This window comes from Lampetra fluviatilis, chromosome 64 (assembly GCF_964198595.1).
Source record: "Lampetra fluviatilis chromosome 64, kcLamFluv1.1, whole genome shotgun sequence".
Classification (NCBI taxonomy): domain Eukaryota; kingdom Metazoa; phylum Chordata; class Hyperoartia; order Petromyzontiformes; family Petromyzontidae; genus Lampetra; species Lampetra fluviatilis.
The window spans coordinates 930,796-948,295 of NC_136338.1; the positions used below are offsets into that span (position 1 = coordinate 930,796).

General features: G+C 58.7%; 1 protein-coding gene across 1 annotated transcript in view; it reads right to left on the reverse strand.

The window, feature by feature from the left end:
* LOC144951892 (von Willebrand factor-like) overlaps nucleotides 1-17,500 on the reverse strand; it is an 84,353-nt gene that overhangs the window by 29,983 nt on the left and 36,870 nt on the right. Inside the window, 22 exon segments of the mRNA XM_078882238.1 lie at nucleotides 1,743-1,954; nucleotides 2,757-2,934; nucleotides 3,360-3,406; nucleotides 4,482-4,640; nucleotides 5,102-5,290; nucleotides 5,497-5,631; nucleotides 6,771-6,887; nucleotides 7,609-7,717; nucleotides 7,719-8,009; nucleotides 8,012-9,013; nucleotides 9,016-9,108; nucleotides 9,110-9,184; nucleotides 9,186-9,242; nucleotides 9,244-9,274; nucleotides 9,706-9,765; nucleotides 9,767-9,833; nucleotides 10,666-10,842; nucleotides 12,511-12,667; nucleotides 13,279-13,377; nucleotides 14,367-14,507; nucleotides 15,488-15,634; nucleotides 16,313-16,486. Coding sequence (XP_078738364.1) covers nucleotides 1,743-1,954; nucleotides 2,757-2,934; nucleotides 3,360-3,406; nucleotides 4,482-4,640; nucleotides 5,102-5,290; nucleotides 5,497-5,631; nucleotides 6,771-6,887; nucleotides 7,609-7,717; nucleotides 7,719-8,009; nucleotides 8,012-9,013; nucleotides 9,016-9,108; nucleotides 9,110-9,184; nucleotides 9,186-9,242; nucleotides 9,244-9,274; nucleotides 9,706-9,765; nucleotides 9,767-9,833; nucleotides 10,666-10,842; nucleotides 12,511-12,667; nucleotides 13,279-13,377; nucleotides 14,367-14,507; nucleotides 15,488-15,634; nucleotides 16,313-16,486 — 3,717 coding nt within the window.

Here is a 17,500-nt window from a genome sequence, read left to right on the forward strand (position 1 = left end):
GGAGGGGTGGAGAGGGAGGGATGGAGAGGGAGGGGTGGAGAGGGAGGGATGGAGAGGGAGGGGTGGAGAGGGAGGGAGGGATGGAGAGGGAGGGGTGGAGAGGGAGGGATGGAGAGGGAGGGATGGAAAGGGAGGGGTGGAGAGGGAGGGATGGAGAGGGAGGGGTGGAGAGGGAGGGATGGAGAGGGAGGGATGGAGAGGGAGGGGTGGAGAGGGAGGGATGGAGAGGGAGGGATGGAGAGGGAGAGGTGGAGAGGGAGGGATGGGAGAGGAGGGGATGGGGAGGGAGGGGGGGGGTGGGAGAGGAGGGGATGGGGAGGGGGGGATGGGGAGGGGGGGGATGGGGAGGGAGGGATGGAGAGGGAGGGGTGGAGAGGGAGGGATGGAGAGGGAGGGATGGAGAGGGGGGGATGGGGAGGGAGGGATGGGAGAGGAGGGGATGGGGAGGGAGGGGGGGGTGGGAGAGGAGGGGATGGGGAGGGGGGGATGGGGAGGGGGGGATGGGGAGGGGGGGATGGGAGAGGGAGGGGTGGGGAGGGAGGGGGGATGGGGAGGGGGGGATGGGGAGGGAGGGATGGGGAGGGGGGGATGGGGACGGAGGGATGGGGACGGAGGGATGGGGAGGGAGGGATGGGGAGGGAGGGATGGGAGAGGGAGGGGTGGGGAGGGGGGGATGGGGAGGGAGGGATGGGGAGGGAGGGATGGGGAGGAGGGATGGGGAGGGGGGGTGGGGAGGGGGGATGGGGAGGGAGGGATGGGGAGGGAGGAGGGATGGGGAGGGGGGATGGGGAGGGAGGGATGGGGAGGGAGGGATGGGGAGGGGGGGATGGGGAGGGAGGGATGGGGAGGGAGGGATGGGGAGGGGGGGGATGGGGAGGGGGGGATGGGGAGGGGGGATGGGGAGGGGGGGATGGGGAGGGGGGATGGGGAGGGAGGGATGGGGAGGGGGGGATGGGGAGGGGGGGGATGGGGAGGGGGGGATGGGGAGGAGGGATGGGGAGGGAGGGAGGGATGGGGAGGGGGGGATGGGGAGGGAGGGATGGGGAGGGAGGGATGGGGAGGGGGGGATGGGGAGGGAGGGATGGGGAGGGAGGGATGGGGAGGGGGGGATGGGGAGGGGGGGATGGGGAGGGGGGGATGGGGAGGGGGGGATGGGGAGGGGGGATGGGGAGGGAGGGATGGGGAGGGGGGGATGGGGAGGGGGGATGGGGAGGGGGGGATGGGGAGGGGGGGATGGGGAGACATCGCGAGTGATTTAATCCCCTCCCTCATCCCCCCCTCCTCACCAACCAGGATCTGGAGTGGCGCCCTCCACACTTGCTGAGCCACGTGGCAAGCACGCAAAACCTCGAGACTGAGATGACCGGTAGATGCACACCAGCTGTGACCTCGACTGTGCCAACTCATTGTTGTGAGCGTCGCTCCTCCGCCCTCCGTTGTTTCAAGGGCGACTGCCTCCAACTGCCCAGTAGCAGCAGCAGCGTCCTTCACGAGCCTCCTCCACCACGACCATCACCACCACCACCACCATCACCACCACCATCACCACCATCACCACCACCATCACCACCACCGCCACCATCACCACCATCACCACCACCATCACCACCATCACCACCACCATCACCACCACCATCACCACCACAGCCACCATCACCACCACCACCACCATCACCACCACCATCACCACCATCACCACCACCACCACCACCACAACCACCATCACGTGACGCGGTGCTCACGCTCAGGTTGGAGTGCAGCTCCACGCGGCGGCCTAGCACCGAGAGCCGCACGCTGCGGCCGCCGCGTGCGCCGCGCGCCACCACCCACACGAGCAGCTCGGGCTTGTCGTCGCTGCCCAGCGCCAGCAGCTCGTAGGAGCAGTGCACGTGCGAGCGCAGGCGGAGCCCCGCGAACGTGATCAGCGCTCCGTCTCCCCCCACCGTGCACACGCCTGCACGCACACACGCACACACACATGCACGCACGCACACGCGCACGCACGCACACACGCACGCACACACGCACGCACGCGCACGCACACACACACGCGCACACGCACACACACACACGCACGCACATGCACGCGCGCATGCACGCGCACACACGCACGCACACGCACGCACACACGCACACACGCACACACACACACGCACGCACATGCACGCGCGCATGCACGCGCACACACGCACGCACACGCACGCACACACGCACACACGCACACACACACACGCACGCACATGCACGCGCGCATGCACGCGCACACACGCACACACACACGCACACACGCACGCATGCACACACGCACGCACGCACACGCGCATGCACGCACGCACGCACGCACACGCACAAAGATCCCCCGTATAGCCTTAACAGACTGTAGGGGCAAGTGCTGTTAGCAAGCACCAATTAAGGCCAGAACGGTACACGAGGGGGTGGGTGGCCAGCACCACGCCCGACCGCCTTTGTCTCCGCAGTGGCGATGTTTACACACCACACCAGGTACTCATTTAAGGCCGAGTCGACCTAGGGGACGCCCAGGACCGGTTCAGATAATCGTCATCGGTGTTGGCCGTGAGCGGGAATCGAACCCGGGTCGCCAGGTTCGTAGCGCAGCCGCGCCGACAAAAGCCGCCACAGCGCACGAGGGTTGTTCGGTGAGTGGCCAGCATCACGCCCGGCCGCCTTTGTCTCCCCGGTGCTCGATGTCCGCACACACCGCACCCGCCCCGGGCAGTCGTGCGAGCGCTACTCACAGGGGCACTCCCAGCGGCACCCGCAGGGTCCCTGCAGACGCTCCGGCCGCACCGCCCCGGGGCACGAGGGCGCCGGCGTGCGCTCGCAGCTCGTGGCGCGGCCCAGCAGCTCCACGGAGCCGCTGGGTCGGCACAGCGCGCCGTGGCAGCCACCACGGACCTCCCAGCGCTCGCCAGCCTGGGGGGGGGGGGGGGTGGACAAGGCGGTGGTCGCTGAGATTACGGAGAGATCATGGGGATGTGCGTGTGTGTGTGTGCGTGTGTGTGCGCGTGTGTGTGCGTGTGTGTGTAGTGTGTGTGTAGTGTGTGTGTGTAGTGTGTGTGTGTAGTGTGTGTAATGTGTGTGTAGTGTGTGTGTTGTGTGTGTAGTGCGTGTAGTGTGTGTAGTGTGTGTGCGTGTGTGTGCGTGTGTGTGTAGTGTGTGTGCGTGTGTGTGTAGTGTGTGTGCGTGTGTGTGCGTGTGTGTGTAGTGTGTGTGCGTGTGTGTGTAGTGCGTGTGTAGTGTGTGTGCGTGTGTGTGTAGTGTGTGTAGTGTGTGTGTAGTGCGTGTAGTGTGTGTAGTGTGTGTGTAGTGTGATTAGAGTGTGGGTGGCGTGTGCTCACCTTCCTCTCAATCCCATCTTCATCCACGCACACCAGCGGAGGCCTCGCTGCTCAACACAAACACCGACCGCACAGCAGCCAACACTCGCTGATTATCGTTGTTGTTATTGTTGCTATTGTTGTTGTTATTGTTGTTGTTATTGTTGCTATTGTTGTTATTGTTGCTATTGTTGTTGCTATTGTTGTTATTGTTGTTGTTATTTTTGCTATTGTTGTTATTGTTGTTGTTATTGTTGTTGTTATTGTTGCTATTGTTGTTATTGTTGCTATTGTTGATGTTATTGTTGTTGTGATTGTTGCTATTGTTGTTATTGTTGCTATTGTTGTTGCTATTGTTGTTATTGTTGTTGTTATTGTTGCTATTGTTGTTGTTATTGTTGTTGTTATTGTTGTTATTGTTGCTATTGTTGTTATTGTTGCTATTGTTGCTATTGTTGTTATTGTTGTTGCTATTGTTGTTATTGTTGTTGTTATTGTTGCTATTGTTGTTGTTATTGTTGTTGTTATTGTTATTGTTGCTATTGTTGCTATTGTTGTTATTGTTGTTGCTATTGTTGTTATTGTTGTTGTTATTGTTGCTATTGTTGTTGTTATTGTTGTTATTGTTGTTGTTATTGTTGCTATTGTTGTTGTTATTGTTGTTATTGTTGTTATTGTTGCTATTTTTGTTGCTATTGTTGTTGTTATTGTTGTTGCTATTGTTGTTGTTATTGTTGTTGCTATTGTTGTTATTGTTGTTGTCATTGTTGCTATTGTTGTTGTTATTGTTGTTATTGTTGTTGTTATTGTTGCTATTGTTGTTGTTATTGTTGCTATTGTTGTTGTTATTGTTGCTATTGTTGTTGTTATTGTTGTTATTGTTGTTGTTATTGTTGTTATTGTTGCTATTGTTGTTGTTATTGTTGCTATTGTTGTTGTCATTGTTGCTATTGTTGTTGTTATTGTTGCTATTGTTGTTGTTATTGTTGTTATTGTTGTTGTTATTGTTGCTATTGTTGTTGTTATTGTTGTTATTGTTGTTATTGTTGCTATTTTTGTTGCTATTGTTGTTGTTATTGTTGTTGCTATTGTTGTTGTTATTGTTGTTGGTGAGGAGTCGTACGGGGTGGTGAGGAGCCGTACCGGTGCAGAGTGCGGTGAGCAGCTCGGGGCTGAGTGCCGCGGCGAGGGGCAGCTGAGCGGCGCTCGGCACGGAGAAGACGCGACCAGCGGCGCCAGCGAGCACGGCGAGGTCGTGCCGGGGGGCACCGTCCCCCACCGCCACCGCCAGCACCGACACGCCTAGCCCGCATCGTCAGCAGCAGCAGCAACATCAGCATTATCAGCATTATCATAATCAGCATCTTCAGCATCATCAGCATTATCAGCATTATCAGCATCATCAGCATCATCAGCATCATCAGCATTATCATCATCATCAGCATCATCATCAGCATCATCATCAGCATTATCATCAGCATCACCAGCATCATTATCATCATCAGCATCATCATCAGCATCATCAACAGCATCACCAGCATCATTATCATCATCATCAGCATCATCAGCATCATCAACAGCATCACCAGCATCATTATCATCATCATTATCATCATCAGCATCATCATCAGCATCATCAACAGCATCACCAGCATCATTATCATCATCATCATCAGCATCATCAGCAGCATCATCATCAGCATCAACAACAGCAGCAGTTCAAATCAGAGCCACCACCGCCACCGGCACCGAGAATCTCGTACCGGACAGCGCCGCCTCCCGTGCCGCCAGGGTCACGTTGTCGTGCCCCTCGTAGCTGGGGGCGGGAGAGGAGGAGGAGGGGGTGGGGGTGGGGGGGGCCCCGACCACGAGCAGCACAGCGTGAGCCACCGCGGGGCGAGCGCCGGCGGCCACGGAGAGCGCCTCCTGCAGAACGGCGGAGAGCGCCACTCCTGCTCCGCCCAGACACACAGCGAGACACGCCGAGACACACCACGCCACGTGCGTCACACCGCGTCACACACCACCACGTCATACCGCGTCACACGCGTGCGTCACACCACGTCACGCCACGTCACACCACGTCACGTGCGTCACGCCGCGTCACACCGCGTCACACACCACCACGTCACACCGCGTCACACCGCGTGCGTCATACCGAGCCTGGGGCCGCCGCGTGCGGGCCTCTGCGTGACGGAGCGGAGCGCCTCCCCGAGGGCGACGGTGCCCAGCGGCACCTCCAGACGCGGGAAGTCCCCGGCCTGGAGCAGCGCCACGCGGCTCCCGTTGCTGCCTGCCTCACACACGCACACGTACACACACGTACACACACACACGTACACGTACACACACACACACACGCACACATGCACACACGCACACACACGTACATAGACACACACGTACACACACACACGCACACACACGCACACACGTACACACACACGTACACACACGTACACGTATACACACACGCACACGTACACACACACGTATACACACACGCACACGTACACACACACGTATACACACACGCACACGTACACACACAAGTATACACACACGCACACGTACACACACGCACGCACACACACACGCACACACGCACAACAACAACAACAACCGCCATTCCCCACTAAGTGGCGGTGACGTCACCACGACGCTTGTGCCAAGCCATGTGCACCTTGAGGCCACGTGAAGTGTCAAACGTCCGCATGCAGGAGGTCACAGGGCAGACCCAGGATCACGGGTCGACTGACTGAGTTGACCGAGATGACTGGCTGATGCACCACCTGTGCCCCCTACTGTGCAACTTGCTGTGCTTTAGCCACCCGGCGCTCCGCTCGTTGTTGTGAGCGTCGCTCCTCCGCCCTCCGTTGTTGTTGGAGGGAGACTGCCTCCAACTGCCCAGCAGCGTCCTTCACGAGCCTCCTCCACAGAGGCCGATCTTGACACCGCTGGTACCAGTCATCGGCAAGTCCACTCGGCCCCACGTCCTCCTGTACCACATCACTCCATCTCTTCTCTAGCCCGTGCCGCGCCCGTTTAGCCCCCTCGATCCGGCCGAACAAAAGCTGTTTAGGCATGCGGTGGCTGGGCATGCAGGCTACATGACCCAGCCAACGCAGCCTTGCCTGCCGGAGGAGCTCACCGATGGGACTTTGCCCAGATCTTTCAAGGATTTGTGAGCTCCTCGCACAAACCAGCCTGGTTAAACCCAGGATGGATCGTAGTCAGGCCAGCCTAAATGTTTCCAACCGGCGAAGATGCTCCATTAGGGGGGTTCACGTTTTGCAAGCGTAGAGAAGGGAGGGAATGACACACGCACACGCACACACACACACACGCACACACACGCACACACACACACGCACACACACGCACACACACGCACACACACGCGCATGCGCACGCACACACACGCGAGCTCACCCTGCAGAATGCGCTCGCTCAGGGCCCTGACAAACTCCTTGGCTGCCTCGAACTCCTCCTCGTCGCCTCCTCCTCCGATCACAAACACCACCTCCATGGGCTCCTCGCACGGCACTGCTCGCGGCGGGGGGGGGGGTCAGCAGCATCGTCATCATCATCAGCAGCATTATCATCATCATCAGCAGCAGCTTTGTCGTGGTCATCATCAGCAGCTTTATCATCGTCATCATCAGCAGAAGCAGCTTTGCCATGGTCATCATCATCATCAGCTTTGTCATCATCATCAGCAGCTTTGTCATCATCATCATCATCAGCAGCTTTGCCATCGTCATCATCATCAGCAGCTTCGTCATCATCATCAGCTTCGTCATCATCATCAGCAGCAGCTTTGCCATGATCATCATCATCAACAGCTTTGTCATGATCATCATCATCAGCATTGTCATGGTCATCATCATCAGCAGCAGCTTTGCCATGGTCATCATCATCAGCAGCGTTGTCATGACCATCATCATCATCAGCATTGTCATGGTCATCATCATCATCAGCTTTGTCGTGGTCATCATCATCATCATCAGCAGCTTTGTCGTGGTCATCATCAGCAGCAGCAGCTTTGCCATGGTCACCATCATCATCAGCAGCGTTGTCATGGTCATCATCATCATCAGCATTGTCATGGTCATCATCATCAGCAGAAGCAGCTTTTTAATGGTCCTCATCATCAGCAGCAGAAGCCTCAGGGTCACGCTGTTAATCATTAAGGCCATCGTCAACAGCAGCCGCCACTCGTCACCACGGCGCTCGTGCCAGGCCAGGTGCCCTTCGCGGGCCCCCACGCACCCTCCTCCTCCTCCCACCGCGGGCACCAGCGGCGTCGTCATCGCGGGCGCCAGCGGCGTCGTCGGCGGCGTCGTCGGGGGCAGCGGGGGCAGCGTGGGCAGCGGGGGGCAGCGTGGGCAGCCCCACGTCGAGCGGCGGGGTGTAGAGGCAGCAGCCGTCGAGGACTTGGCGCGCGAACTGGTGGTCCAGCGACTCGAAGGTGGTGAGCAGCGGCTCCGGGTAGGTGCCCAGCTCCTCCAGCTGGCGCACGTCCACGCGCTCGCCCACGCCGATGGGGATGACGTCCACTCCCTGGCGCTTGCTCAGCTCCGCCGGCAGCGTGATGGTGTCGGAGGAGGGCGCCGCCGTGATGAGGAAGAGCACTCGGGGCGGGGGTGGGGCGGGTGGGGCCCCCCCCCGTCGGCCGTCGTCTCGTTCGTCTCCTGCCCCGGCGGGCGCAGCACGTCTCGCAGGGCGCTCAGGACGGCGCCGCCCGTGTTGGTGGCGTTGCCGCCGCGGAACTCGATGGCGCGCACCGCCTCCTCCACGTCGCCGCGCGAGCGCCGCGCGTCCAGCAGCAGCTCGGTGACGGGCACGTCGGCGTACTGCACCACGGCCACGCGGCTCGCGTTGGCGTCCTCGCCGGCGCCCGCGGCGGTCACCGCCTCCACGATGAACTCCTTGACCTTCTCGAAGTTCCGCTCGCCGACCGCGTCCGAGCCCTCCACCACGAACACCAGGTCCATGCGTTGGTACGGCGACGGCGGCGGCGGCCGTCCCGCGCCCGACGCGGTAGTCACGGTCGTCTCGGTCGTCGCGCCGCCCGCCGAGACGCCAGCGGCGGCGGCGGTCGTCCTGGCGGCGGCCGCCGGCGGCGGCGTCGCGCCGGTGGCCCGCGCGGCCGCGATCACGTCGGGCGGCACGTCGCCCATGAAGCACAGCTCGCGCACAAACTCCTCCCGGCGGCGCAGCAGCGCGATGACGTCCGGCACGCGCACCGCGCGGTTGTCGGGCGACCGCGCCGTGACCGCTCGCAGCGCCGCCTCGGAGGGCCCGTCGCCGACGGCCAGCGCGATGACGCGCACGCCCTTGCGGGCCGCGTAGGCCATGCCGCGGGCGACGTCGTCCCCGGCGGCGGGGCGGCTCGCCGTGACGAGCACGGCGGCCTTGGGCACCCCCCGGCGGGCCTTGGCGGAGCCCAGCACGTAGACGGCGGCGTACTTGAGCGCCTCGCCCGCGCGGGCCTCGTCCACGTCCGGGTAGGGCACGGCCGCGGTGATCTCCTTGAGGCGGGCCGCGGGCTCCTTGACGGAGATGCCGAAGATGTTGAGCGGGCCCGAGTGGAAGAGGACCAGGGCGACGCGCACGCGCGTCTGGCCGATCTGCAGGCGCTCCATGGTGCGCACCACGAAGGACTTCGCGCCTCGAACTCGCGCTCGAACTCGGCGCGGTCGAACGCCGTCGAGCCGTCCAGCAGGAAGGCCACCTCCATCACCTTCTCGCAGCCCTCGGGCGGCACGGGCCGGCGGGCCGCCAGGCGGCGCCGAGGCGCCGGCGCGGCGCGGCGGTCGGAGCTCGGCGACGGCGGTGGGAGAGGTGCGGCGATGGCGGTAGTGTGGCGGTGGGCACGTGGGGACGAGTCGCTCCGCACGGGTCGGCACTGCAGCTTGAGGTGGGTGCACAGGCTGCAGGCGGCAGGCGGCGGTGGCGGCGGCGTTAGTGGGGTTAACGGGGTTAACGGGTTAACGGGGTTAATGGGGTTAACGGGGTTAACGGGTTACGGCTAACGGGGTTAGCGGGGACGCCACGTCGCTCGCAGCCACCGGCACTCCGGCGCAGTTGCATTAATTTACTTGTTTGTCATTGGTGCGCCAACAAGAGGAGAGGGAGGGAGGGAGGGAGGGAGGGAGGGAGGGAGGGAGGGAGGGAGGGAGGGAGGGAAGGGAGGGAGGGGAGGGAGGGAGGGGAGGAGGAGGGAGGGAGGGAGGGAGGGAGGGAGGAGGGAGAGGGAGGGAGAGGGAGGGGAGGGAGTGGAGGGAGGAGAGGGAGGAAGGAGAGGGAAGCAGAGGGAGGTGAGGGGAGGGAGGGGGGAGGGAGGGAGGGAGGGAGTCGGTACCAGATGGCGCAGTTGTGCTGCTCGGGGTTGAGCACGGTCACCTGCCCCTCCGGGATCCTGGCCCTCGTGCAGACACGCGGGGCAGCGCTCGCTGTGCACGCAGCTCTCCGTGCTCTCGCACAGCGAGCCTGCCTCAACCACCAGCAGCAAGCACAGCTCCAGCACCAGCATCAGCAGCATGATGAGCATAATCATCATCAGCAGCATGATTATCATCATCATCAGCAGCAGCATGATTATCATCATCATCAGCAGCAGCTGTGAGGATGATGATGGTGCAGTGATGATGGTGATTATCGTGGTGCTTATGGTGCTGGTAATCATGGTGATTATAATGGTGATAGCGATGGTGATTATGATTATAATAGAGATTATGGCGATGTCGATTATGATTAAATGATGATAAGGATGAGAATGGTGATGACGCTGGAGATGACAATGGTGGTGATGATAACAATGACGCTGGAGATGACAATGGTGGTAATGATAACAATGACGATGGAGATGACAATGGTGATGATGATAACAATGATGATGGAGATGACAATGGTGGTGATGATAACAATGACGCTGGAGATGACAATGGTGGTGATGATAACAATGACAATGGTGGTGATGATAACAATGAGACTGGACATGACAATGGTGGTGATGATAACAATGACGCTGGACATGACAATGGTGCTGATGATAACAATGACGCTGGAGATGACAATGGTGGTGATAACAATGATGATGGAGATGACAATGGTGGTGATGATAACAATGACGATGACAATGGTGGTGATGATAACAATGACGATGGAGATGACAATGGTGGTGATGATAACAATGACGCTGGACATGACAATGGTGTTGAAGATGATAACAATGAGGCTGGACATGACAATGGTGTTGAAGATGATAACAATGACGCTGGAGTTGACAATGGTGGTGACGACGTCGGGGCGAGGGCCTCACCGTTGGGACACCGCCGGTGGCACCCCTCGAGGCAGCTGAAGGGACAGTCCCTGACGGGCGGCGACTGGCACGACACGGGGCACGCGGGCCCACACGCGTCGTAGTGCCACTCGCACGCACCGTCGTCGTCGTCGTCGTCGCCACCGTGCGGCTTGGAGTCCTCGTCGCACGACACGGCTGTGACGCAAACACGGCGGCACGACCGCGCGTCACGACCGCGTTGCCGCGCAAGCCGGTGGGGGGCGGTGCTGTGGTAGCGGCCAGCGCCCGGGACAACGAACCCGGCCACCCGGGTTCAGTTCACGGCCATCAACGCCGGTGACGATTATCTGAACCGGTACCTGGGCCTCCCCTAAGTCGACTCGGCCTCAAATTAGTACCTGGTGAGATCTGGAAACATCGCCACTGGGGAGACAAAGGCGGCCGGGCGTGGCGTTGGCCACCCAGCCCCTGTTGTGCCATACTGGCCTTCATGGTGCTCGCTAACAACACTTCCCCCTATAGTCTGTTAAGGTTATACGGGGGGACTTTGTATTTGTGGGTGTGTGGGTGTATATAGGTGTGTGGGTGTGTGTGCGTGTGGGTGAGTGTGTGTGGGTGAGTGTGTGTGTGTGTGAGTGTGTGTGGGTGTATGTGAGTGTGTGTGAGTGAGTGTATGAGTGAGTGTGTGTGTGAGTGTGTGTGAGTGTGTGTGGGTGTATGTGAGTGTGTGTGAGTGAGTGTATGAGTGAGTGTGTGTGTGAGTGAGTGTGAGTGTGTGTGAGTGAGTGTATGAGTGAGTGTGTGTGTGAGTGAGTGTGTGTGGGTGTATGTGAGTGTGTGTGAGTGAGTGTATGAGTGAGTGTGTGTGTGAGTGAGTGTATGAGTGAGTGTATGAGTGAGTGTATGAGTGAGTGTGTGTGTGAATGTGTGTGTGAGTGAGTGTGTGTGTGAGTGAGTGTATGAGTGAGTGTGTGTGTGAGTGTGTGTGTGAGTGAGTGAGTGTATGAGTGAGTGTATGAGTGAGTGTATGAGTGAGTGTGTGTGTGAGTGAGTGTGTGAGTGAGTGTGTGAGTGAGTGTGTGTGAGTGAGTGTATGAGTGAGTGAGTGTGTGTGAGTGAGTGTGTGAGTGAGTGTGTGTGTGAGTGAGTGTGTGTGTGAGTGAGTGTGTGAGTGAGTGTATGAGTGAGTGAGTGTGTGTGAGTGAGTGTGTGAGTGAGTGTGTGTGTGAGTGAGTGTGTGTGTGAGTGTGTGAGTGAGTGTGTGTGTGAGTGAGTGAGTGTGAGTGCGTGTGGGTGTATGTGAGTGTGTGTGAGTGAGTGTGTGAGTGAGTGTATGAGTGAGTGAGTGTGTGAGTGTGTGTGAGTGTGTGTGTGAGTGAGTGTGAGTGCGTGTGGGTGTATGTGAGTGTGTGTGAGTGTGTGAGTGAGTGTATGAGTGAGTGTGTGTGTGAGTGAGTGTGTGAGTGAGTGTGTGTGTGAGTGTGTGTGTGAGTGAGTGTGTGTGTGAGTGTGTGTGTGAGTGTGAGTGCGTGTGTGTGTCTGTGTGTGTGTGAGTGAGTGTGTGTGTGAGTGAGTGTGCGCGTGTGTGTCTGTGTGTAGCTATGCGAGGAATACTAAATACGGAAGGCAACCCTTGCAGAACAGGGTGGAGAACATAGAAACGGTGACGACGACGATAATGACGACGATGATGACGACGATGATGACGATGGTGACGTTGATATCCATGACGATGATGACGATGATGATGCCGACGACGACAATGACGACGACAATGACGATGACGCTGATAATGACGCCAATGATACCGACGAGGGCAGCGACGAGGGCAGCGACGAGGGCGACGTTCTCGCGCGAACGTACGGCAGAAGTCGGGCGAGCGCCAGCGCACGGCGGCCCCGGCCTGCGCACACGCGTGTGCGTACGCGGCGACGCTGTCGCAGAGGCAGGCGCAGTCGCCCGGAGCCTCGCACGCACACGCCTCGTTCACGCACCACTCCAGGTGCTCCTGCACCGACACCTGGCGGGGCACGGGGGCACGGGTCAGGGCAGAGGTAGTAGCAAGGTAGGGGTAGGGCAGGGGTAGGTCAGAAGAAGGGCTAGGGGCATGGTAGAGGCAGGGTCATGGGTAAGGGCAGGGTAGGGGCAGGGTAGGGTCATGGGTAGGGGCAGGGTAGGGGTAGGGTAGGGCAGATGAAGGGCTAGGGGCATGGTAGAGGCAGGGTCATGGGTAGGGGCAGGGTAGGGGTAGGGTAGGGGCAGGGTAGGGCAGATGAAGGGGTAGGGGCAAGGTAGGGGCAGGGTAGGGGCAGGGGTAAGGGTAGGGGGGAGGCAGGGGCAGGCTTGCCGGGCGTGGTGGATCATTCACGTGTTCGACCACACATTTGTTTGTTAATTCATTCACTTGGTCGCCCACTCGCTGATTTCACTCATTCGCTCAGACACTCATTCAGTCATTCATTAAGTCATTCGCTCAACTTGAGCACTCGCTAAAATTTCATCCGCTCGTTCATTTTCCTCATTTATTCGCTCGGTCATTCATTCATCTGCTCGTTCATTCCCCTCATTCATTGTCTCGTATCATTCATTGTCTCTTATTATTCATTCGGCCGCTCGTCCACGCAGAGGTACCCGCTTGTTGCACTCTTGGAAGGCGGCGCTGAGCATCACGGAGCACGCGGCCTCCGCCTGCGAGCGCTTGCGGAAGTCTCCCTTGCAGGCGGGCACCAGCTGAGTCCACCACGGCACAGTCACCCGCGCACGTGTCAACCGTAGTATAGTCACCCACGCACGTGTCAACCGTAGTATAGTCATCCGTGCACGTGTCAAACCACACACGTGTCAAACCACACACGTGTCACCCACACACGTGTCACCTACGCACGTGTCACCTCACACACGTGACACCCACACACGTGTCACCCACGCACGTGACACCCACACACGTGCCACCCACGCACGTGACATCCACACACGTATCACCTCACACACGTGTCACCCACGCACGTGTCAAACCATACACGTGTCAAACCACACACGTGTCACCCACACACGTGTCACCCACACACGTGTCACCCACGCACGTGTCAATCGTAACATAATCAACGGTAGCACAGTCAAACATTGCATAGCCAGACACTGCAACTGATGATGATGGCTGCTGATGCTAATGATGACGCTACTATTGATAGTTATTTTGCTGCTGATCATGATGATGACGACAATGACAATGGTAAGGATGATTATGACAATAACGATGATGACGATGATGATGACGAGGATGACAAAATGATGACGATGACGACTAAGATAACGATGATGACGTTGACGCTGCTGCCATTACCATCATGATGACGACGATGACATTGATGACCACATCCTCGCCGATGATGACAACGACGACGACGAGAGCGACGGTGATGACGAGGATGACGACGACAACAGTGACGATGACGACGATGATGGCAACAGTGACAGTGATGATGATGATGATGACGACGGTAACAATGACGACGAGAGTGACGGTGACGACAACAACGGTGATGGCAATGACGACGACGGTTGTGATGACGACAACAGTGACAGTGATGATGATGGTGACGATGATGATTATGACGTCAACAGTAACGGTGACGACGACGATGACGATGATAACAGTGACCGTAATGACGACGATGACGACGTCGACGACGAGGAGGAGGAGGAGGAGGGTGCGTTACCGGCGGGGCGGCGGCGCACGCCGGGTCGGTGCGCCACGAGTCGCCGAAGTCGGCGGCGCTGCCCTCGGCGGCGTTGCCGCTGCTCACCAGGTCGTCGTTCTGGCTCCCGTCGAAGTTGCCGCACAGGCCGCACACTTTGCCCTGCGCGGCGGCACACAAAGGCGCTGGCTAGGAGATGTTGACTACCTCGCCTGGTCTACAGGAGGTCGTGGGTTCAATCCCGACGCTGACGACGCCTGCTGCTGTATAGTTGGAGTTTGCGTGTCTCTCTCATCATCATCACGGTGGCTAAAAGATGTTGACTACCTCGCCTGGTCTACAGGAGGTCGTGGGTTCAATCCCGACCCTGACGATGCCTGCTGCTGCTGTATAGTTGGAGTTTGCGTGTCTCTCTCTCTCTCATCATCATCATCACGGTGGCTAGGAGATGTTAACTACCTCGCCTGGTCTACAGGAAATCGTGGGTTCGACCCTGACGATGCCTGCTGCTGTATATTTGGAGTTAGCGTCTCTCTCTTTCCCCGTGGTCGTGTGGATTTTTCTCCTTGTGTTTTTTCTCCCTCCACATTTAGAATCAACATCACGCGTTTAGAAACTGCTGCTATACATATCCACGTGATGATGATGATGGCCAGGTCGCTTCTGATAAACAGCTACACAGCAGCTGAATAGTGGGCCTTACCTGGTTAAATATAAAAATATAATAGTTGAGTTTAAATCGTTTTTAATAGCTTCCCAATACTCCTCGTGCTACAATCTCAGTGGGGTGATGCTTATCTCACTGACATCGCAATCCAGAGATCGCCGGTCCATCTCCTGGCTCCGCAGTTGTAATGGTGGGGGTGGGGGGGAGGGGCGGGGGACGGGCGGTGAGTTTTTTAAATCCACCCTCACCCCCTGTAGTAAATTTTTAAAAAAGTTTTGCTGGCTGGCTGGCTGACTGGCTAGTTGGCCAGCTGTAACGTGACGGACGAACAGACACACACCCAAAGGTCACGCGGGCTACGAGTCTTCCTCACATTAACAACAAAAAGTTTTGCTGGCTGGCTGACTGGCTGGCCGGAGTAAACGCGGCGGACGGATACACCGATGCCCTGCGGGCGGGCGAGCGCGTCCCTCACCTGGTAGCGTCCGTCGATGGTGACGACGACGCGCATGGCGCGGTCCCACAGCACGGAGAAGCCCCGCTCGGTGAGGAGCAACAGGTAGGCGCCGGTGCGCCGCACGCTCAGATCCGCACCCTCCGGCGCCTTCTTCCTCACGTGGGCCTGGCCGGGGTCACGGCGGGGTCACGGTGGGGTCACGGCGGGGTCACGTCGAGGTTGTGGCGGGGTCACGGTGGGGTCACGGCGGGGTCACGCCAAGGTTGTGGCAGGGTCACGGTGGGGTCACGGCGGGGTTGTGGCGGGGTCACGGTGGGGTCACGGCGGGGTCACGTCGAGGTTGTGGCGGGGTCGTGGTGGGGTAACGACGGGGTCACTTCGAGGTTGTGCCGGGGTTACGGTGGGGTCACGGTGGGGTCACGTCGAGGTTGTGGTGGGATCATGGTGGGGTCACGTCGAGGTTATGGCGGGGTCACGGTGGGGGTCCCCACGAGTAACAACGATGATTTATGACAGGCGCCGAGTCGCTTAGTGGCGAATGGCGGGTGTTGGTAACGGTGCCGTGGCCTTACAAAGAGAAAGCGTACGACGTTTCGGGCAACGAGCCTTCTTAACAAGCACATGTTCGAGAGGACCGAGAAAGAGCAAGAGAGTGAGAGAGAGAGCGAGAGAGAGAGTGAGCAAATCTTTCACTTAAACATAAAGCAAAGCAATGGAAAAAATAACTAAATGATGAACGAAGAAAAGTGCCGACTAAACCGAGCATTTTCTTGCTTCCTCTGATCGTAAAAAAGAAGAGAGAGAGAGAGCGAGCGAGAGAGAGAGAGGAGACGTTGAACATACCGCGCCGTCCATCATCTCGACGAGAGTTCCGCGGTAAAACACCGACACGCGCTTGGAGCAGCGCCGTCCCGGTCGCGTGGCACAGCCGGCGTTCTCCACCAGCACGCGGAACGAGCCGCCTCCACCGCCGCCGCCGTCGCCGCGGGCGTCGTCACCGCGATCACCGCAGAAGTCCTGGGCCATGGGGGGCACGCGGAGGGGGGGACGGGGAGCGGGGGATGGCGCACGTGAGAGAGAGTAAGAGAGAGTGAGAGTGAGAGAGAGGGTGAGAGAGGGTGAGAGAGTGAGAGAGAGGGTGAGAGAGTGAGAGAGAGTGAGAGAGAGGGTGAGAGAGAGGGTGAGAGAGAGGGTGAGAGAGAGGGTGAGTGAGAGGGTGAGAGAGTGAGAGAGAGTGAGAGAGTGAGAGTGAGTGAGAGAGTGAGAGGGTGAGAGAGGGTGAGTGAGAGAGTGAGAGAGTGAGAGTACCTGCGTGCGTGTCTCACCTGCCCCAGCACGCACCTGTAGGTGAGTCTCACCTGCGCCACCACGTACCTGTAGGTGAGTCTCACCTGCCCCAGCACGTACCTGTAGGTGAGTCTCACCTGCCCCAGCACGTACCTGTAGGTGAGTCTCACCTGCCCCAGCACGTACCTGTAGGTGAGTCTCACCTGCGCCACCACGTACCTGTAGGTGAGTCTCACCTGCCCCAGCACGTACCTGTAAGTGAGTCTCACCTGCGCCAGCACGTACCTGTAGGTGAGTCTCACCTGCGCCACCACGTACCTGTAGGTGAGTCTCACCTGCGCCACCACGTACCTGTAGCTGAGTCTCACCTGCGCCACCACGTACCTGTAGGTGAGTCTCACCTGCGCCAGGACGTACCTGTAGCTGAGTCTCACCTGCGCCACCACGTACCTGTAGGTGAGTCTCACCTGCGCCAGCACGTACCTGTAGGTGAGTCTCACCTGCCCCAGCACGTACCTGTAGGTGAGTCTCACCTGCGCCAGCACGTACCTGTAGGTGAGTCTCACCTGCGCCAGCACGTACCTGTAGGTGAGTCTCACCTGCCCCAGCACGTACCTGTAGGTGAGTCTCACCTGCGCCAGCACGTACCTGTAGGTGAGTCTCACCTGCGCCACCACGTACCTGTAGGTGAGTCTCACCTGCGCCACCACGTACCTGTAGCTGAGTCTCACCTGCGCCACCACG